At 52.1% G+C, this 21,588-nt stretch overlaps 2 protein-coding genes across 2 annotated transcripts in view; both read right to left on the bottom strand.

Annotated features, from left to right (window-relative positions):
- Positions 1–21,588, bottom strand: part of LOC114688528 (carcinoembryonic antigen-related cell adhesion molecule 1-like) — an 875,221-nt gene that overhangs the window by 158,171 nt on the left and 695,462 nt on the right. The gene's annotated exons all lie outside the window — the stretch shown is intronic.
- Positions 18,221–21,386, bottom strand: Rabac1 (Rab acceptor 1). The gene is made up of 5 exons (XM_028861504.2): positions 21,190–21,386; positions 20,737–20,949; positions 20,429–20,526; positions 18,548–18,649; positions 18,221–18,470 (listed from the first exon to the last, which is right to left on the bottom strand). The coding sequence occupies exons 1-5, from the start codon at positions 21,243–21,245 to the stop codon at positions 18,382–18,384; spliced, it is 558 nt and encodes a 185-aa protein (XP_028717337.1). The 5' UTR covers positions 21,246–21,386; the 3' UTR covers positions 18,221–18,381.

Genomic DNA, 21,588 nt, shown 5'->3' with positions numbered 1-21,588 from the left:
GAGGGAGAAGAGCTGGGGGAGGGAAGGTCCAGAAAGGCACTGTGGGTCTGAAGAAGGAGGGCTGGGGCCTGGACCTCTGAGTTTCAGCGAGGAGGCTGGCTTTGAAGTTCAGGGTGTGAGGGAGGAGCTCTGGGGCCTGGACACAGCATGATCTGGATAGAAGCTGCTCAGCCCCGGACATCTTACCCAGCAGTAAAAGCCTGGGCCTGCTGCCCCCTAGTGGACATGGGAGTTGGGTTCATGAAGGGACAGTTGCTGACCATGGTAGCTCAAGAGGGAAGTCCGAGGCATTGACCCAAATAAGAGAAAAGACAGACTAGAGAAGGAAGTGGGGGTGGGTGGGGGAGGAGGGAGGAAAGAGGTGGACGGAGAGATAGGGATTGAGATGAACGGGGACAGACAGGCAGGCTCAGGTAGAGAACTAGTTTCCAAAGAGGAAAAGACAAGTGGATTTGGGGGGGGGGGATCGTGGAGGAGGGAGAAATAGAGAAGAGGAAGGACTTGACAGAGGTGGTCCACCAGCAGCAGTGGATAGATACCAAGAGCATCAGAGGTTGTCAGCCAGGGGATGGGCTACAAGACCTGTAGAGCTACTGTGACACTGGGGACAGGTCCGTAGAAGGAAGAGGGAAGCCACAGGGAATAGCCGGAGAGAAGACAGGCGAGGGCAGACACTCATGGGGAGACGTGACTCTGGACTGAAGCAGAAAGAGGAGCCCACACCTAGAATGACAGGAAAGAACTGAACAAAGACAGCGGAAATATAGATGGGATGCTAAGCCCACCCCACCCCACCCCACCCCACCCCGCCCAACAAAGCCAAGCGGACAGCCAGAGACGGAGCAGAGGGTGGTATGTGGGCGCAAGACAGGCTAGACCTGGACCCTGAGACACTGCGGGCTGGGGAGGCCATCCAAGCTGAGGGGCTCTGATGGCAAAGCTCGGGAGAGGAGCTGGGGACAAGGGGCTTCCTCGGCCCAGGGTGTCTCTGCCTACCACCCCCTCCCGATCCACCGCCCCCCCACCCGGCGGGCTGCCCGGCGGAGGCGACAGATTGAGCGATGAGACGCATTACGCACTTAATCCGCCTGATTGAATGTTTTGCTTTCGCCCAAATTGAAACATTAAACAACACGGGACGAGAAGAGGCGGCCGCAAATCACTCATGAAAGATTCATCTTCTCCCCGGCAGCCACCACCGCCTGCCTCTGCTGCTGCCCGCCCCAGCTGGGGGAAGCTTCTCAGGGTGGGGGTGGGGGCTGGGGCAGCACCCCTGTCCACCCTGAGTTTCCCCTTCCTCCCAACCTTCATGTCCCAGGCAGTCCTTCTTATTGTCTGGCCTCCATCCCACAGGTGGTCTAGCTTCTGGGACAGTTGGACAAGGTGACCTTGGTGCTGTCCTTGTCTCTGTCCATGGGGAGCCCTTTTCTCATTTATGGGGTTCAGGTAGAGGACTGACAGTCTTTGGCTGTCTACCTACATCAATCAGCCCCAGTTCTTGGGAATATGTAAGGTTGAGGCACAGAAGCCTCTTCCAGGGACCTCTGTGTGTTTTAGACCCGGAGTAAGGGTAATGTCCTGATGTCCATGGTGGGAGCCAAGGATGAATGGAAAAGGAGTGCAGAGAGTGAGTCTGTGTCCTCTGTCCTCAGCTCAGTATGCCTGTCTGCAGGGACACTTTATGCCTTCTGATCCTGGCTCTTTTTGTCTGCCTGTGTCACCGCCACCCCATGCCTGTGTGACCTTGTGTGTGTGAAGGTGTCTGCAAGCCTGTGTCTGAGTGTCCCTGCCTCGGGGCACAGGATTTTGTGTGCTTTGTGGCCGAGTTGGTATGAGTCGCAGGGGGTGACTTGTGGTGGGTGCTTGTGTCTGTCGGTCTGTATTTGTCTGTGTGTTGCTTGGCCTGGGCTGTTTAACTACTTCTGTGTCTGGGCCTGTTCATGTCTGTCCCTGTGTCTCTGTCACTGACCGATGGGGCACCTGCTGGAACCAAAGAGGAGTGACCAGGAAGGGGGAAGAAAGACAGAGAGAAAGACGGTGAAGGCGATGCTGAGTGCCGGGAGCAGGGAGCAAGTGTGAGGCAGCTGGGGGGGGGGGAGGGCGTCGTGGGCGCCACGGCCGGAGCGGGTGATCAATATTCGATTTAGGTTTTAATTCCGGGGCTTTCGGAGCCTGTCAGCCCTGATGTATGAGCTCACACCGGGGCCGCCCAGCCAGCCACCCCACCGATGCCCATGGCCTGGTGGCCTGTCCTGGCCCCAGCTTCCTTGCCCCTCTGGCAGTGGCAGACTGGGAAGGGGGTGGACAAGTGAACTTGAGCTAGCTTGCTCACTCACTCACCTACCTTTCCCTGGACCTATATTCCTGCCTTTCCCCAAGCAAGGTTCAGGGAGACAGCAGGGGCCCCGAGGTCCTCATTGAGCACTGGCCACACACGTCCAGACACCACATGCTCACAAGGGGAGCTCTGCACACTCACATCCAGCACATGCACCAACACGTGCAACCCAACGTACCAGTGTCCATACACACCAGGACTCAAAACACCTGTGCACACACAAACCTCGACACACACAATCCAAACATACATATGTCCACACACACCTGGACTCAAATTCTCATGCATACACAAACTCTAATACATGCATACATCTCCAAAACACACACACACACACACACACACACACACACACGCACACACACGCACGCACACGCACACATCCACATCTCCACAAACACATATGTTCACTGACAAATGTGTCCACATGCAGACTCTGACACACATACATGCGTCTACACAGATTCCCACTTTATACTCAGATACATAAAAGTTCCATGTTAATTGGGGAGGGGGTGTTTAGAATGATGGAAGACAGCATTCTGCCAACAGGAGTCAGAACCAGACACACAGACTCCAGGACAGACAGATGGAAAAAGAAACACTCAGAAAGTAGTGCCAGTTGCAGAAGCAAGGGAGGCTGGGAGGACACCAAGAACCCCTAGAGGGCAGAATTCAGCTGGGGGGGATGGGGACTCCCCCTTCTCCACATGCCCCCCCCCACCCTGTCTCTCTCTCAAGAAGATGGATCCACCGCCCTCCCTGATGACAATGCTGTCTGCGCAAACTTTAATTAACACTTTGAGTTAATTAGTTCGAGATCATTTAGGAGTAAAATGTTTTTATTAGGGAGGCTTCGAGCCTGTTGATGGATGGGGCGCGATTCGCTCTTCCGCCTGCGGGGACAGCCGGTAAACAGAAATCAATCAGGGGCCTCCCAACCCAGCCCCCCCCCCGCCCCCCGCAATGCCAAGCTCCCAGCCTGGGGCCCAGGAGTCCCAGCTCCCAGTCTCCGACTTCCGACTTCCCAAGAACCCAAGAGTTCTAACTTCCAAGACTCTGCTCCCTTAGACCCAAGAGTCCAGGCCCAGCCCTCCTCTTCAGACCCAGGGGTCCAGGCCCAGCCCTCCTCCCTCAGACCAGGGGTCCAAGCCCAGTCCTCTTCCCTCAGACCTAGGGATCCAGGCCCAGCCCTCCTCCCTCAGACCAGGGGTCCAAGCCCAGTCCTCTTCCCTCAGACCAGGGGTCCAAGCCCAGTCCTCTTCCCTCAGACCCAGGGGTCCAGACCCCAGACCTCCTCCCTCAGACCCAGGGGTCCAGACCCCAGACCTCCTCCCTCAGACCCAGAGTTAGGCCCAGCCCTCCTCCCTCAGACCTAGGGATCCAGGCCCAGCCCTCCTCCCTCAGACCAGGGATCCAGGCCCAGCCCTCCCCCCTCAGACTCAGGGGTCCAGGCCCAGCCCTCTTCTCTCAGACTCAGGGGTCCAGGCCCAGCCCTCTTCTCTCAGACTCAGGGGTCCAGGCCCAGCCCTCCTCCCTCAGACCCAGGGTCCAGGCCCAGCTTCCCCTTCAGACCCAGGGGTCCAGGCCCAGCCCTCCTCCCTCAGACCCAGGGGTTCAGACCTAGCCCTCCTCCCTCAGACCCAGGGGTTCTGTTGGGACTCCCTAGGCAGCAGGTCCCCGGGTGTCGGGGACTCTCTGGTTCCCAGGATTCTGGCAACCCGGTAGGGTCTCCTCGGCCTAGCCATGGTCGAGGTCGTGCGTTGCGCCTCCCGCCGCGGTGACGGCTTCATCAGGTGTCCGCGGGCGGGCGGGCGGCAGGGGCCGGGTGCAGCGAGGCCGGGCCGGGGGGCGGGGGCTCCGGGGCCGATAAATCTTCATCAGTCGGCAGCGGGGGGGCCATTAGGCGCTAATGGGAAGATGGAGGGGCCTGTCGGCCTTGCGGGCCGGGCCTCATTTGTCCTGCTTCCCGCTCCATTGGCCGCCGCCCCCGCCCCGCCCCTCCCCGCCGCCGCCGCCGCGCTCTCCCCCATTTCCGCTTGCAACCCTGGCAAGGGACTTGGGGGGCCCGAGGGGTACCCGGGGGACTGGAGAAAGAGGAAGTTGGATTGCAGGGGGCAGAGTTAGAAAAAGGGAGGCAGCCTAGGGCAGGGAGGGGAAAAGGGGTGATGGGGCCCAGACAGCCCAGAAACTGGGCGACTCAGGATGCAGGCGGGATTAGAACATAGGCGGAGGAGTGACTAGAGCGTTGGCAGAAGGGTTCGAACGCAGGCGGGGGGCGCTAGAATGCAGGCGCTGCGGGGGGGGGGGGAGGACTAGAACTCTGGCAGAGGGGTTCCAACGCAGGCGGTGGGGACGGGGGGGGGGGGGTTAGAATGAAGCCAGGAAGATTAGAAAGCAGGCTGGGAGAGGGAGATGAACGTGGGGAGAAGAGCTATAACGCTGCGGGGTGGGGATTAGAACACGGGCGAGAGGACTAGAACGCCAATGTGGGGTCTCGAACGTGGGTGGAGGGAGAGAAGAACATGGGGAGAGGGGCTACAACTTGGCGGGGGGATAGAATTGGAACGCAGAGGGGGGTCGTGTACACACCAAAAGGGACCTGCACCGAGGTCGGGGGGCTGGAACCAGGCGGGGGGGTGCGCTGGAGAGGAGTTGAGGGAGAGGGTCGGATCTCTGGATGTGGCCTCCAGGGCGGGGGCCGACAGGCGGGCGGGCGGCATCCCTGGAGGCCGAGGCGCGGCCCCCACTCGCAGCCTTCGCCGCCACCCGCTCCCGGACTCGCGCCCCCAGCGCGTCCACTCTGATTTCTCGGCCCATTTTTCTTCCTCTGCTGTCACTCCAGCGCTCGCCCTCCCGCCGCCCGCTGCCCCGCTGCGCTCCGCTTCCCGCGGGAACCCCTGCTTGCAGCCCGGCTGCCGCAGCAGCGCCCCACCTCACCTCACCCCTCAGTCTCTATTGGCATCATGCATTCTAGGCATGTGACACCCCCCCCCAAGAAAGTCATCCCTAATTGTCCTGTTCCCCTGAATGTTTCGAAGGTGGGGTGCTGCCTTGGGAGCAGCTCTCTGAGCAGACATAGGATCCATTTAATCTTTCTATTAAAGACGCATTAGATACCCACAAAAACAGGCGTGTGAACCCCCTCCTCCCCCCGAGAAGCCGGCAGCATCGGGCCCAGGCCTCCAGTTGGGTTTTCTCAGATCACCTGAATAAACAACCACTTCTCTACATGTAGCCCAGCCTCAGACACCCCAGAGAGAGGTTTGGGGTTCCTGGTCCCTTTCATCCCCCAAACAAGGGCTCCAGGCCAAAATGCACCTAAGGATATGGAAATGGTCTTCCCAAAATCAGTACCAGTAACTTCACGAGTCACCCTAAACTAGCAGTCACCCCCCCCCCCAAATTAGAGTCAAGGGTCCTGAAATGGACAAACACATGAGGCTCTCCTTAGTGAACCTGAAACAGACATCAGGGCCTTAAGGTAAATCACCCACAGTCCGGCCAAATGGACCCCAACTGCACTACTCATGTGACCCCCATTTCAATACACTCAAACACAATCTTGGATTGACTCCTTAAACCGTGTAACTGAATCTCCAATGTCAATTCCAAGTTGGAATCAGGCCCCATCCAGGATGTTTCCCCCAAAGCAGACATTCCGGTTCCTTGGGCTTTGACACTACACTAAGAACAGGGGCCCCAAGTGTCCCTGACTCCAGTCATCTCACTAGACAGCATCACCCCCCAAAAGTATCATCGGGACCAGATCACTGATACCCTAAAAGACCTTGGGCTTTTGTTTGGTTTCTTCTGTTTGGAGACAGGATTATAATGATATGTAGTCCAGGCTAGCCTCCTGCCTCAGCCTCCTGGTACTGGGATTACAGGTGGGCACCACCATATGGACCATGCCTTAATGCTCCCTTGCCCTGGCTTCTGGAACCTCAAGCATCAGCTTCCCTTAGCATATACCCAGAGTTTTCACCTCAGTTACCCCAACTCATGAGAAAGTACCCTAACAAACCTCCTAATCTCTCAATTTCAGACATTCCCAAAGCCAGGCCTTTGTGCCCCAAAGCTCAGTTAACAACCTACACTTGCCTCCTATATTGTTAGAAGCCCATTCGACCTCATTATGCCCCAAAGCAGGCAAGTCAAGCCCCCTCCCCATTTTAGGCACCTGAAACCATCTCTCAAGGTCACTCATTCCTAATCCAAACTCCAGGAGCCTCATAACAAGAGGAACCCTCCCTTAGGATGCTCCACTCCGACTCCACCTCAGCAGTCTGAATGCTGGTCCCCTCAGAAGATACATCCGTGCCCAAATCCTAGCACCTCCTGACATGATCTATTAGAAAGATGGGAAACCCAGTGGTGGTGGCGGCAGCGCACGCGTTTAATCCCTGCACTTGGAGGCAGAGGCAGGTGGATCTCTGTGAGTTCGAGGCTAACCTGGATAACAAAGTGAGTTCCAGGACAGCCAGGACTGTTACACAGAGAAACCCTGTCTCGAAAAACAAACAAACAAAATATATTATATTACATTATATATATATATATTAATTAAAAACACCAGTAAAAAATAGGCACCAGAGATGCCCCCACCCCAAGCTAGTAAACACTAACTTCATCATCTAAGCCTCAAGGTCAGGCCATCGCTGAACTAGGTACCAAGACCCTCAAATTTAAACCACCCCAATCCATATACACGGAATCTCCTGGACCTGAATCTTCATGTCAGTCAACCCTAATTAAGCATCAATGTGACTGACCTTGGATACTCCACTCTGGACAACCCACTCCAAACACCATCTCCGTTAAACTAGACATACGGAACTATAGCAGATAATCAAATCTGAGTAACTAGGTTCAAATATTTTTCCTATTGATTTATATGTATTTTAGATTTATTATTTATCTTATGAGTCTGAGTATTTTGTCTCCATGTGGACATGTACACTATGTGTCTGCCTGGTACCCTCAGAGGTCAGAAGAGGGTGTCCTGTGCCTGGAACTGGAGATGCAGATGGTTGTGGGCCACCATGTGGGTTCTGGGAACCCGACTCCTTTCTAAGAGCAGCAAGAGCTCTTAACCACTGAGCCCTCTCTTCAGCCCTACAATCAGGTCTTTTTAAAAAAGATTCATTGCTGGGCAATTGTCGAGACCACCTCGACCAGCAAGGAAAACGCAACACCGAGCTCTTCTTCAAGCTGTTTATTCAGGCCGTTAACAAGTGTCTTCTCTCTCTGGAGGAGCTCTGTCCCAGCCTTATATAGGTCCTGCTTCGCCAACCTCCTTACACCATGTGGGACTATTGAATTGGTACACGTCTGCCTGAGCAAACCATGTCATGATGCCAAGCCAAATATGGAGTTGTTTTTCACAGAGAGCACTCACCGTCGGGAGGGTGGAAGGCGGAAGCCAGCGCCATTTTGGGGTGTGGCTGTACGCAGCTCTCTACAGGCAATGGTAGCATATACCTTGAATCCCAGCACTCGTGAGGCAGAGGCAGTCAGATCTCTGTAAGTTCAAGGCCAGCCTGGTCTACAGAACTAGTTCCAGGACAGCCAGGACTATATAGAGAAACCCTATCTCAAAAAAAAAAGAAAGAGAAAGAAAAAAAATCATTTTTATTTTAAAATATTTTATTGTTACTACTATTATTTTGAGACAGGGTTTCTCTATATAGTCCTGGCTGTCCTGGAACTAGTTCTGTACAACAGGCTGGCCTTGAATTTACAGATATCTGCCTGCTTCTGCCTCCTTAGTGCTGGGATTAAAGGCCTGTGTTATCATGCCTGACCTCTTCTTCTTTATGCCCAGAAATGTCTCTCTGTGTTGCCCAGACCAGGAACTCACAGCAATCCTCCTACCTCAGCCTTTTTTCTTTTTTCTTTCTTTCTTTCTTTCTTTCTTTCTTTCTTTCTTTCTTTCTTTCTTTCTTTCTTTCTTTCTTTCTCTCTCTCTCTCTCTCTCTCTCTCTCTCTCTCTCTCTCTCTCTCTTTCTTTCTTTCTTTTTTCTCCGAGACAGGGTTTCTCTATGTAGCTTTGCGCCTTTCCTGGAACTCACTTGGTAGCCCAGGCCGGCCTCGAACTCATAGAGATCCGCCTGGCTCTGCCTCCCAAGTGCTGGGATTAAAGGCGTGCGCCACCATCGCCCGGCTTTATTTATTTAATTTATTTATTTATTTATTTATTTATTTATTTATTTATTTATTTATTTATTATGTATACAGTGTTCTGCCTGCATATATCCCTGCAGGCCAGAAGAGGGCACCAGATAGCACTACAGATGGTTGTGAGCAACCATGTGGTTGCTGGGAATTGAACTCAGGACCTCTGGAAGAGCAGCCAGTGCTCTTAACCTCTGAGCCATCTCTCCAGCCCAAATTTTTCTTTCTTTCTTTTCATTTATTTTTGTTGTTTTGTTTTTCCAGACAGGGTTTCTCTGTGTAGCTTTGGTGCCTTTCCTGGAACTCACTCTGTAGACCAGGCTGGCCTTGAACTCAGAGATCAGCCTGACTCTGCCTCCCAAATCCTGGGATTAAAAGCATGAGCCACCACTGTCACCTGGCATCTGCCTCAGCCTCTTAAGGGCTGTGACTATAGGTGCATGCCACCAATGTCTCCCTCGGGGAGTTCTTTCTGACCTAGACATTGACGTCTTCAACTGTCAATACTGTTTGCAATGGTCTCCATTCCCCTTAGCAGACCCAGAACTTGCCAGGAAGTACTTTAATTATAACAAATTTAGTCTCTTTTTGTTTTGTTTTGTTTTATTCTGTTTTAATGGAGTCTGCGTTGTCCAGGCTGGTCCCAAACTCCTGGGCCTAAGCCATCCTCTTGCCTCAGCCTCAAATCAGCTGGGACTATAGGCATATAGTCCTCAAAACCCTGTATTTGTGTTTTGTTATGAGTGTGTGTCTCTGTGTACATGTGTGCATTCATGTGTGTAAGAGAGGATAGTCTGCTGGGTATGGTGACATACACCTTTAGTCCCACCACTCAGTAGGTGGAAGCAGGCTGATCTCTGTGAGTTCAAGGCCAGCCTAATCTAAAAAGTGAATTCCAGGACAGGCAGGGATATATAGTAAGACCCTGTCTTGAAAAACAAAAGAGAGGGGGTGTGTGGGGGGGTGCGGGACAGACAATCTTAGGTGTAGCTCTGGTTGGCTTAACACTCACTTTGTAGACCAGGCTGGCCTCAAACTCATAGAGATCTATCTGTCTCTGCCTCCTGAGCGCTGGGATTAAAGGCGTGCACCCAGCTGGGTGTCATTGTTCAAGAGCCATCCATCTTGTTCTTTAAGACAGGGTCTTTCGCTGACCAGAGAGCCCCAGGATCCTTCTGTCTGCCTCTCTCCAGCACTGGGATTATAAACATGCACCACCGTGTGCCACCATGTGCCACCAAGCACCACCAAACACCACCAAGCACCACCAAGCAGGGCTTTTATGTGGGTGCTGGGGATCAAACTCAGGTTCACATGCTTACGAGGTGAATATTTTGCCATATGAGCTATCTCCCAGCCCAAGGACTGCATTTACTGAGGGCCTTTGTGGCTCCTCTCTTCTCCAGGAGCGCTCAGGTAACAGTGCCCTCACATTTGGGCAGACTGATATGCCTGGTATGGGACCTGGTATGCCCCTGAAAGTAAAGACCCCGAGGGACATTTTCTGCCCCTGACAGGAAAGGACTGGAGTGACAACTTTCACCACCCTGAGTTGAAAATGCATCAGCCTCGGTGTCTCCATCTGTCTGTCACCTGGAATGGGAACACAATCCCTAAAGTAGGGCTAGAGACGTGACTTAGTTGATAAAGGTCTACAGCAGCTACCTGAAAAGTCAGATGTGGCGAATGCACAGATGCCTGCCTATGATCCTAGTATGGAGGCTTGGAGGGAGAGAGGATGCATGGGTGTGTGCCTATAATCCCAGCCCCAGGGAGTCAGAGACAGGAGGACCCCGGGGGTTTGCTGGCCAGCTGCTATAGCCTAATTGGTAAGCTAGTAAAGCCCTTGTCTTAAAGGTGAGGGATCTATGCCAAGGAAGGCCCTGTCTGGAAGGAGGTGGGAGGCATTTTTTTGAGGTTACCCTCTAGCCCTGGCCCCCACACACACAAAAGAAAGAGAGGGTGAAATATCATTCAGACTAGAGACCTAATTCTAGTCCCTTCAATCTTCAGCCGTCTACTATGCCAGACAACCAGACGTCAATGCCACTCAAAACAAAAACATCTCGTATGGCGCCAATCCCTGGGCCCCCAAACCCACCAATCTCTGAGCTAGAACTCCCACCAATCCCCACCCTGGAAATCTCCACCCTGTAAAACACCGCCCCCAAGAAACTATGTAAAGCCTGCCTCCTGCTCAGGTCTCTGCTGCTTCTTGATAAAATAGAGGCTCACCTTCTGGTGTCTTTCCCAATAATCTCTTGGGTGAGGTTTGTAGTGTGAAGTGTCTCTGTGGTATTCCCTGGCTCCCACCTGCCAGGATGCCTCTCCGCTCAGAGCTGCAACACTTAACATTGACTCAGCAACACTGATACAGAGTTATACAGTTTGAAACAAGAGAGCAAGCTTCTCAGTGTTTTCAAATTCCTACCATATTCCTCTTTGAGACTCAAGGTCCCTAAGTCTGTATTCCCAGGAAGTCTTGGAGGGCTTGAGACTATGGTGGTTATGGTTGTAAGCAAATCTCTCCACTCTCTGTAATTCGAACAGCTGAAAATCTTGAGAAAAGAAACACATGGGCTGGAGTGATTGATGCCTCAGTGGTTAAGAACACTGGGTGCTCTTCCAGAGGACCTGGGTTCAATTCCCAGCACCCACATGACAACTTAAAACTGTTTGTGACTCCAGTCCCACAGGAAAGCACTTTATTGCCTGCATTATCTCCCTAACACCTGAAAACAAATTTTTAAAGTCCACTTAGGGAAAGTCAATCTAATCAGCTGGAAGATTGCTCAGTGGTTAAGAGTGTTGCTTATCTTGCAAAGGATTCGGGCTTGGCTACCAGCACCCATAGGACAGTTTGTAACCATCTATAACTACAGTTCCAGTTAATTCAGTGCCTTCCCTTTTCTGGCTTTTGTGGACATCAGGCATTGTACATGGTATACAGACATACATGCAGGCAAAATATCCATAAACATAAACATAAAAATCGAATTGAAAAATCACTATGAAAGAAAGAGAGAGAGAGAGAGAGAGAAAGGAAGAGAGAAAGAAAAGGGCTGGAGAGATGGCTCAGCAGTTAAGAGCACAGGCTGCTCTTGCAGAGGACCTGGGCCCAGTTCCCAGCACCCACATGGCAGCTCAAAACCTTCTGTAACTTATGTTCCAGAGGATCCAATGCCCTCTTCTGACCTCTGAGGATTCAGGTAGTAGGCATTGTAGTGCATTCCTGCTGAGCTCCTGGCCTGGCTCCAAAGAGCAGCACCTAGCCCTAATCCTTCCTTTGTTTAACCACACCTTTTGTTTCTCTTACCTTTTGCTTCTCTTATGGCCCTAGGTGAATCTTGTCTGAGAGTCAAGGTTCAGAGAGTCCCCCAAGGATCAAAGGCCTATGCAAAACTTGGTCCAGGAAACCCGGAAAACCGAGGTACCTGAGAAACCAAGTAATTTGCAGCTGGCATTTGGTCTCTGGGAGCTCCCTTTGGGTTGCTCTGAAGGTACAGAAATTAACTACCTAAACTGTAAAAAAGTAAATAAATATGCCCTAAGTGAAGGGAAGAGTGCTTCAGTCCTTCGAGGCTGGACCCCCCTGCAGCCATGATAGGCTAGATTCATTCTTAAGATGCCTCTGTGTCTTCATTCCACGGACCTGCGTGAACCCACACACTCGTGTAGCGACCACACAGCTACAAGGCATGCCCACAGACATACATGCAGATAAAACATGTATACATATAAAATTTAAAAATCTCTTTTTTTTCTCAGTTTCTCTCCAGACAAGGCTTCTCTGTATAGCCCTGGCTGTCCTGGAATTTGCTCTGTAGACCAGGCTGGCTTTGAACTCAGAGATATGCCTGCCTTTGCCTCCCAAGTGCTGGGATTAAAGTCATGTGCCATCAAGCCTGGCTTAAAAAATCTTTTTCAAAAGAATAGGAAAAATGATAAAATACACTGTTTGGTAGTACTTACAAAGAATTACATTATACAGGAATATTCAATGAAAGCATAATTTCAAGTTCTGGTCTCCCAGTAAGGTATCAGCCTCTCGTGGAATTGAGTATGCACACTGCACGTTTAAGGACCTATTTCATATTGAAAATGTGTTACACTTTGAGAAAGCGTTCAAAGGACCTACACAAAGTACAGCATGTATGTGAACTCATTAGGGAGCATTTTATCTTTAAAATTACCTTTTCTTGCCAGGCAGTGGTGGTACACATCTTTAATCCCAGCACTGGGGAGGCAGAGGCAGGCGGATCTCTGTGAGTCCAAGGACAGCCTGGTCTACAGAGTGAGTTCCAGGATAGCCAGAGATACATAAGGAAACCCTGTCTGGAAAAAAAAAAATTAGCTTGTCTTGTTCTCTCTTTCTCTCTCCCACTCTCCTCCCTCTCCCCTCTTCCCCCTACTTCTCTCTGTAGCTGAGGGTGGTCTCGAACTCCTGATCCTCTATCTCCCTAGTGCTGAGATTACATGTGTGGGTGGCCTACCCAGTTTACGCAATACTGTGGAAGGAACCCACCACTTTGTGCATACCTGGTGAGCACTCTATCAAGTGACCTCTATCCTCAGCCCCCGACCCCAAATCTGTCATTCCCAGCCAGTCATTTGGACTCATGGCACTGTCCCCCCAAATACCCATGCCTTTGTGTTGGGTGATATTTTGTCTGTGTTCAGACAAATAAAGCTTGACTGGAGATCAGAGGGTGGAGCTAGCCACTAGTTAATAACCATACCATAGAGGCCAGGCCCGTGGTGGCTCACACTTTTAATACCAACACTTGGGAGGAGGAAGCAGGAAGATCAAGAGTTCAAGGCCACCCTGGGCTATACAAGATTGGACTAGTCTAAAGGAAAAAACAGGGCCAGGCGGCAGTGCACACCTTTCTTTGATTGATGTGATGGGAGGCTCATGCCTTTGATCCCAGCACTAGGGAGGTGGAGACAGGAATATAAGGTGGGTGGAGACAGGATCTTGAGCCCATTCAGTCTGAGAATTCGCAGAGACAGGGTCTCCACTCCATTCAACCTTAGGTGCACTCAAGGGAGACATGGAGATGGGCTTCTTGTCTTGACCATCTCCAATAAAGCCACTGCTCTTGGCAGTGACTCAAAACCAGAACCAGGGATCTGCAGAGACAGATGTGCAGAGGCAGATGTTCCAGGCCACCCAGAGCTACACAATGAGGCCCTGTTTGTTTGTACTTTAAAATGCTTAGATTTATTTATTTGTGTATGTGTTTATGCATGGGCTCGAGGCGCGCTGTACGGCACACAAATGGAGGTCAGAGAACAAGCTTGCTGGACCCACCTCACTGGCCCCAGACTGTTTTATTTGAATGGGGCAGGGTGTAAGAATAAACTAGTCAGACACAGATTAAAACTACAGGCCTGTCTCAATTTCTACGTGTCACCAACAAACTCAGACGAGCCACTCACTGGAGAGGTCAGCATCACAGAGCCATTATAAACTAGATGTCACAGCTACCCACACCAGATGGACCACAGAGCTTTAGCCTCCCCTGGAGGACTGGCATTGAATTCCAGATTAAAATGCCCTCTGCTACCAAAACATTGGGCTAGAGATCCTGACCTCTGAATATCCCCAAGAGACTTGACTTAGCCTCAGGTCAACAACCTGCCCTAGTCTCTGCTGAGGCCCGGAGAAAGTCAGAAGGAAGCACGTGTCTGCCCTCTGGTGGCCAATCCTAGAAGAGCAGCCTCGGGCGCTCAGTTGCAGGCCTGAAATCCGGGGAGGCCACCTTTGCCTGGTCCCTTCCAGTCAGCTGACACAGCACCTCCGGATTGTCTTCCTTGTCTCTCTTTTCACTTCACATCTCTCTTGTCTTTTCTGGCTAAGGTTTGTTCCTCTGATCTTATGCCCTGCAGCCCATCTCCCATGGGACCCCACAAGACCTTGGCTTGGTTGATTGGATGCTGAAACCTGAGATCACAGAGCCCTGTCTCCCTACCCCCTAGCATTCTACTGCTGAGCTATATTTACTCGCTTGGGTCTTTTGTTTAGAGTCAAAGTCTCTCCTGTGGGCCAGATTAGCTTTTTTTTTTTTTTTCCACCTTCAAGTCAGGGCTTCTCTGTGTAGCCCTGGCTGGCCTCAAACTCACAGAGTGCCTCCCGGGTGCTGGGATTAAAGATGTGCCCAACCATGCCTGGATTCACAGATGTGACTTTCCAATCTCTTCAGTCACATTTTTTGTTTGTTTGTTTGTTTTGTTTTGTTTTTCTGTTTTTTTGAGACAGGGTTCCTCTGCATAGCCCTGGCTGTCCTGGAACTCGCTCTGTAGACCAGGCTGGCCTCGAACTCAGAGAGATCCACCTGTTTCTGCCACCCAAGTGCTGGGATTAAAGGTGTGGACCACTACAGCTCAGCTCTTCCTTCACATTATAAAGATATTTATACTTATTTATTTAATTGAGACAGGGTCTCACTATGTAGCTCAGGCTGGCTTCAAGGTTTTGTTGTTGTTAAGTTTGATTTATTTTATGTATGTAGATGTTTTTCCTTGAGTTGGAGGAAGCCAGAAGAGGATGACAGATGCCCTGGGAATAGAATTACAGACAGTTGTGAGCTGTCATGTAGCTGCTGGAAATTAAATCTGGGTCTTCTGGAAGAGCATTGAGTTTACTTAACCACCTCTTTGTTGGTTTGTTTGTTTCCAAGACAGGGTTTCTCTGTGTAGCTCTGGCCATCCTGGAACTCGCTCTGTAGACCAGGCTGGCCTCGAATTCACAGAGATCCACCTGCCTCTGCCTCCCAAGTGCTGGGATTAAAGGTGTGGGCCACCACTGCCCAGCTGAGTCCCTCAATGTTTTTAAAAAGTGAATTTTGGAGTTGGGATGGTGGTAGCCCACGCCTTTAACCCTAGCACTCAGGAGGCAAAGGCAGGTGGATCTCTGTGAGTTCCAGGACAGCCTGGTCTACAGAGCGAGATCCAGAACAGTCAGGGCTATGTAGAGAGAGACCCAGTCTCAAAAAAAAAAAAAAAAGTGAAATGCTGTGCTGGAGAGATGGCTCAGTCCGTCAAGGGCCTGCAGCACAAGCATGAGAGCCTGAGTCTGGATCCCCAGCCACTGTGTCAAAAGCCTGGCGCGCTGGTGCAGTCTGCAATCCCAGCCTCGGGGAGGCAGGGACCAGAAGATTTGGCTAGTCTTGCCGAATAAGTGAGCTCCAGGTTCAGTGAAAGGCCGGCCCTGTTTCATAAAACAAAGCTGAGAGCAACAGGAAAAGACCCCTGACCTTGACCTCTGGCCTCCACAGGCATGCGCATACATAGCGCTCATACACACACACACACACACACACACACACACACACACACACACACACACACACGAAGTCAAATGAACAATTTTACCAAAATAGAATCTTTTTTATATACATTATCAAAGACCTGGGGTGGCAGCCCCTGCCTGTAATCCCAACATTTGGGAGGCTAAGGCACAGGACTCTAACAAATCTGAGGCCAGCCTGAGATACAAAGTTAGTCCCAGGCCAGCCTGGGCTATCCAGTGAGACCCTGTCACAAAAAAACAAACAAAATGGGCTCGGGGCTGGAGGGATGGCTCAGTGGCTGAGAGCACTGGCTGCTCTTCCAGAGGACCCGGGTTCAGTTCCCAGCACCCACGTGACAGCTCACAGCTGCCTGTAACTCCCGTTCCAGGAGATCTGAGACCTTCACACAAATGCACATAAACTAAAAATTAAATATACATGAGAGGTGCTGACTATACCTTGTTTGGTAGTCTGCTCATCCCGTATGCATAAAGCCCCGGGTTCAATTCCCCCAGCATGACAGAAACCAGGCATGGTGGTACAAGACTATCATCTATCCTAGGACTTGATAGCAAGAGGCAGGAGGATCAGAAGCTAAAAAGTCCTCCTCAGCTACATAGAATTCAAGGCCAGCCTGGGCTCCCCCCTTTGTATATGTATATGTAATATGTATATAGATACGTATATATAGTCACAGCTGTTCTGGAGCTATGTAGACCAGACTGGCCTCAAATTCACAGAGATCTGCTTGCTTCTGCCTCCTGAATGCTGAGATTAAAGGCGTGTGACATGCTGCCTAACATATATGTAAACATGACTGATGAGTACTGTACACTTCCTTCATATGGAGTCTCTGAAGTCTACTGTTTTTCCATTCAGAATTCATGTGTCTCAGTTGTGTGTGTGTGTGTGTGTGTGTGTGTGTGTGTGTGTCCGTCCGTGTACATGTGGGTACCTCTGGAAGCCAGAAGAGAATGTCAGATCCCCTGGACCTGGAGTTACAGGCAGTTTTAAGTAGTCAGAAATGGGTGCTTGGAGCCAAGCCCAGGTCCTCACATCTCTGCAGCCCGGTGTTTTCAAGGCACAGAAGTTCATAGCCGTCCTGCTTTCAGGCACACAGCTGGGCTGTCACGCTGGGCTGGCGGCTTGCGTGCCTGCGGCAGAATTCCAGAGCAATGCTGGGTGCTCAACAAGCCCTTGATAGCCACTGAGGAAGGACACAGAAGTGAGAAGATGGACGTAGGAGAGACACAGGGGTGAGTATACTGTGTGCACTGGAAGGCCTTGGAGACCTCACTCCCAGCTCTCCCGATGCCTAGCTATGTCCCCCTGGGGCTCCCAGAAGTGTCACCCCAGAGAAGCTCCAAGCCAGCCCCATCAGCAGTCTCTCACCCTCTAGGCATCTTTTTACCCATTTGATCAACACTGGGCCTCCCCGCCCAAGCCATCGGGGCTCCTGTATAACCAAATCTGCACATAGTCCATGAAAAAGCCAACCACGGGGCTGGGGCTAGCTCAACCCGTAGCATGCTTGCCTAGCACTGTATGCACCAGGCATGGTAGCATGTGAATAATCCCAGCACTTGGGAGGTGGAGGCAGGAAGATCAGTTCAAGGCCAGCCTTGGCTACATCGGGAGTTTGAGGCCAATGTGGGCTACCTGAAACGCTGTCTCTGAAACACAAACAGTTACTCACTCATGTTCTTCAGGATAGAAATCAAAGCCTCCTGCAGCCCCAGCCTCCCTCACCAAAGCTCTCCAGGTCACTCACCGGCTGCGGCTATCTTGCCTCCTCACTGTTCTTCATGCCTCCTGGCACTGCTGCTCAGGATGTTCCTCTTTAAGGAACTGGCAGCTGCTCCATCATTGTTCAGGTTCTTACCCTCTCTGGGAGGCCTTTTCTGGCCAACGGGGTCTCACTATGTAGCTCTGGCTAACCTTGAAGTGGCTATGTAGATGTAGATCAGGCTGGCCTTGAACTCACAAACACCTGCCAACCTCTGCCTCTCTAGTGCTGGGACTAACGGTGTGCACCACCACACTTGGCAACCTTTATTTTTATTTTATGAAACAGGGTTTCTCTGTGTTGCCCTGGCTGTCCTGGAACTCACTCTGTAGCCCAGGCTGGCCTCAAACTCAGAGATCTGCCTGCCTCTGCCTCCTGAGTGTTGCGGTTAAAGGCATGTGCCACCACCCAGCTAATTTTTATTATTTTTAATTACATGTAGGTGTATGTACACGCACATGAGTGCAAGTGCCTGAGAAGACCAGACATGTTGGATGCCCTGCAGCTGGAGTCACAGACAGGTGTGAGCTGCCTTGTGGGTGCTGGGAACTGAATCACTGAGCCACCTCTCCAGGCCCAGTTTCTCAGGAAACTCCCTCCTTACCTATAAATACCAGGAAAGCATTTGCCAAGTAGCAACTGTAACAGCTTTATTTCCCAAGACAAAGGCTCTCCCTGGGCTTGGGGCCTGAGGTGGAGGAGGCTCCAAGCTGAGCGGCAAGGTCAGGCAGGACAACAGACAGAAGAAGATGGGGTGGCCGGCGAGGCGGGCAGGTCCTGAGACTTTACACTGGCTCCATCTGCAGTTCCTCTCCGTCTGTCGGCTCTATCTGGTGGAAGGCAGCGTGGGAGCCGATGACCACCAGTGTGGCTCCTGTAGGACCATGGGTAGTTCAGGGCGTGTTCTCTCACCTGGCCCCCCACCTCACTCTACCCAGACCCTTTACTCACCCAGGACCCAGAAGACAGCGGAGCCAGCACCTGCCAGCCAGAAGAAGGGGAAAGAGACGCTGCCAGCCAGGGCGTACTGATGTGCTGGGCTCACCTCCCGGCCTGGGGACAGATGGCATTAGGCAGCTGTTTCCATCTGACCCTCTCCCAGAGGAAACCAGAACCACCCTCCATCAGTCTAGTGTCTCAAGCTCTGGAACCTTCTATGTAATAATGCAGACTCCTGCCGGGCGGTGGTGGCACATGCCTTTAATACCAGCACTCAGGAGGCAGAGGCAGGCGGATCTCTGTGAGTTCGAGGCCAGCCTGGTCTATAGAGCAAGATCCAGGAAAGGCGCAAAGCTACACAGAGAAACCCTGTCTCGAGGGGGAAAATACAGACTCCTCACATCAGGGCCTCCCATCCCTGGCCCTACCCTGCTTCCTCAGTGCCAGCTCTGCTCTCTAGTGCCGCTTCCCTTAGGAGCTCCCAGACCACTTCTCTTCAGACTAGGCTAGTCTCATGTTCCAGCCTGGTTACCAGGATCTCAGGCCGGTGGCCCCATAGCCAGGTCTGACCTAAGGATTTTTGTCCTTTTTTTTTTTTTTTTTTAAATTTTTAAAGATTTTATTTATTATGTTGAGTTATGTGCATGTGCCCTGTCTGGGCATATGTGCACAAGAGTTCAGGTGCCTGAAGAGGCCAAAAGTTGGAGTGACAGGTGGCGATGAGAAACCCACCTGACTTGGGGACTTGGGTGCTGGGAACCAAACCTAGGTCCTTTGCAAGAACAGAAATCAATTTTAACCACTGAGCCATCTCTCCGGACCCTTATTTTGATTTTTTTAAAAAAAAGACTCTGAAGCCCAGGCTTGTTTTGAACTTGCAGCAATCCTCCTGCTTCAGCCTCCCAAATGCCAGCACTTCTGGTTTTGAGGATGTGTTCTTTGATGTGTTTCACAAGAATCTGGTTTGTGCAGGTTGGAGAGATGACCCAGCAGTTAAGAGTACCTGCTGCTCCTCCAGAGGACCTGCCTTCTGAGTGCTTAACAAATTTTGTAAGGCTAGGGCATGGTGGCGCACTCCTTTAATCCCAACACTCAGGAGGCAGAAGCAGGAGGAATCTGTGAGTTGGAGGCCAGCCTGGTGAGCTCCTGGCAGGCCAAGGCTACATAATGAGACCCTCCCTCCCTCTCTCCCTCCCTCCCTCCCTCCCTCTCCCTCTCCCCCTTCCTTCCTTCCTTCCTTCCTTCCTTCCTTCCTTCCTTCCTTCCTTCCTTCCTTCCTTCCTTCCTTCCTTCCGTCCTTCCATTCTCTCTCTCTGTCTCTCTCCAAATTCTCTTGTGTTTCAGGCGCTCCTCTGCCCCAGTCCATCTCTGTCTTGTACCTAACTTGCTGGGCCCAGACTTTGTCTTAGTAGCCTTGGCAAACCTGGGATTTCCCCTCAGTGGGTTTTTCCTGTCACTTTTATTCCCAGTGGTACCTGGTACCAGTCTGGGGCCACTGGGCGTACAGGTCTTAGTTTCCTCCTCTGAAAATACCTAGTATCTTTCCAGTTCCGCCACTAGGACCAAGGCATGGAAAGGCAGACAGATCTAGGCCTGCATAAGGTCGCCACCTGGTGTCCAGTGTGGGTACCTGCAGCTGATGCTTTCCGAAGGGGTTTGGGAGGGATTGGGAAGATTGAATCATTTTACGGGAGACAGAGGAGCCAGGGGTTCCAGGGGTCTCTCTGGGTTTGGGGAGCTGAGGCTGGCATGTCTGAGCCCTTAAGGACTAAGTTTAGACTCTAGTGTACACCTCGGTGGGGCAGACTCGAGTCCCAAATATTCGTAGGTTTGCATTCTATGAGACTATGATCAGAGAGGCCTGGGGATCCATTCGGGCAGGGAATTTCTCACCAAAGAGCACAAGCTTCGACTGCAACGTGCGCAGATAGAGAATGTAACAGGCGCCAAAGAAGACAGCCAGAGCCACCAGCAGCATAGGGGATGTCACCCTGGAAGAGCGTGGGAGACAAGACTCAGGCATCTGACGATGTGTCAGCCAGGCCCCTCTAGCCTTGGACGTCACATGGGGTCATACTGCATCCAGGTCGGGTGGATTCAGGAATACAGACCAAACCTGGTCCTTTGGTGACAAGGGGTGGCACAGCTAACTCGTGGGGGCGGGGCCTGGCAACAGGGGGCCGGGCAGCAGAGGCACTCACACGCAGTAAAGGATGAGGCCCAGAAACACGAACACGTAGTTGCTTTGGTAATATTCCACGTTGCGTACCAGGCGCTGGCAAAGCTCGCCCAGGTTTCGGGGGCGCGAGAAACGCTGCTGGTCCACGAAGGTGCCCCAAGGCCTGATGGTCGCACGGCGCCGCTCCAGCCACTCTCGGCCAGCGCCGGAGGGAATCAGCTTGGGCAGCAGGGTCCTGAAGGGCGGGGCAGATCAATTGCAAGCAGGAACAGGGGCCCGGACCCCAGATCCCAGCACACATGGTCCTAAGGATGACCTTGAACCCCTAGGGGGAAAGGTCCTGGGAGAGAGCTAACACTCCTGAGTCCCTCCCAGGGGTGAGGGGCTGAGGAGACATCTCTGAAAAGGAGAGCTCGATGCCTGGGGGCCGGGACTCCTGCATCTCGGGTATGGGGGTTACACCCTGCTCGCTCACGTGGCGCTCAGCCCTTCCACCTCCGCATCCTTCTGCTGGTCCTTCTGGGACGCCATGTCTGCACCGTAGTTCGGAGAACCGCTATAAACAGCCCCGAGCCCCGCAGCACCAAGCCGGCCCCACCCGAGGCCGTACTCTCTGGACGTGGCGCCGCTTGGAGCCCTAGGGGGCGGTAGTTGTGCCTCTGAGCATTGTGGGAGTTGTAGTTCACGCGGCGGCAAGAGGGCGGCCTGGCTCTCAAGACACCTTGGGAGATGTAGGCTAAGAGCGCGGCTGGAGCCTCGGGGCATTGTGGGAACTGTAGTTTCAGAACACGCAGCGTGGAGTCCGGAAGGGGGGCTGTCAGGATGGAGGATTTTATGGAGTTCTAAAAGCAGAAGCAGGCGTTCTGCATGATTT

This window comes from Peromyscus leucopus, chromosome 1 (genome assembly GCF_004664715.2).
Source record: "Peromyscus leucopus breed LL Stock chromosome 1, UCI_PerLeu_2.1, whole genome shotgun sequence".
Classification (NCBI taxonomy): domain Eukaryota; kingdom Metazoa; phylum Chordata; class Mammalia; order Rodentia; family Cricetidae; genus Peromyscus; species Peromyscus leucopus.
This window is presented reverse-complemented; position numbering and strand designations above follow the sequence as displayed.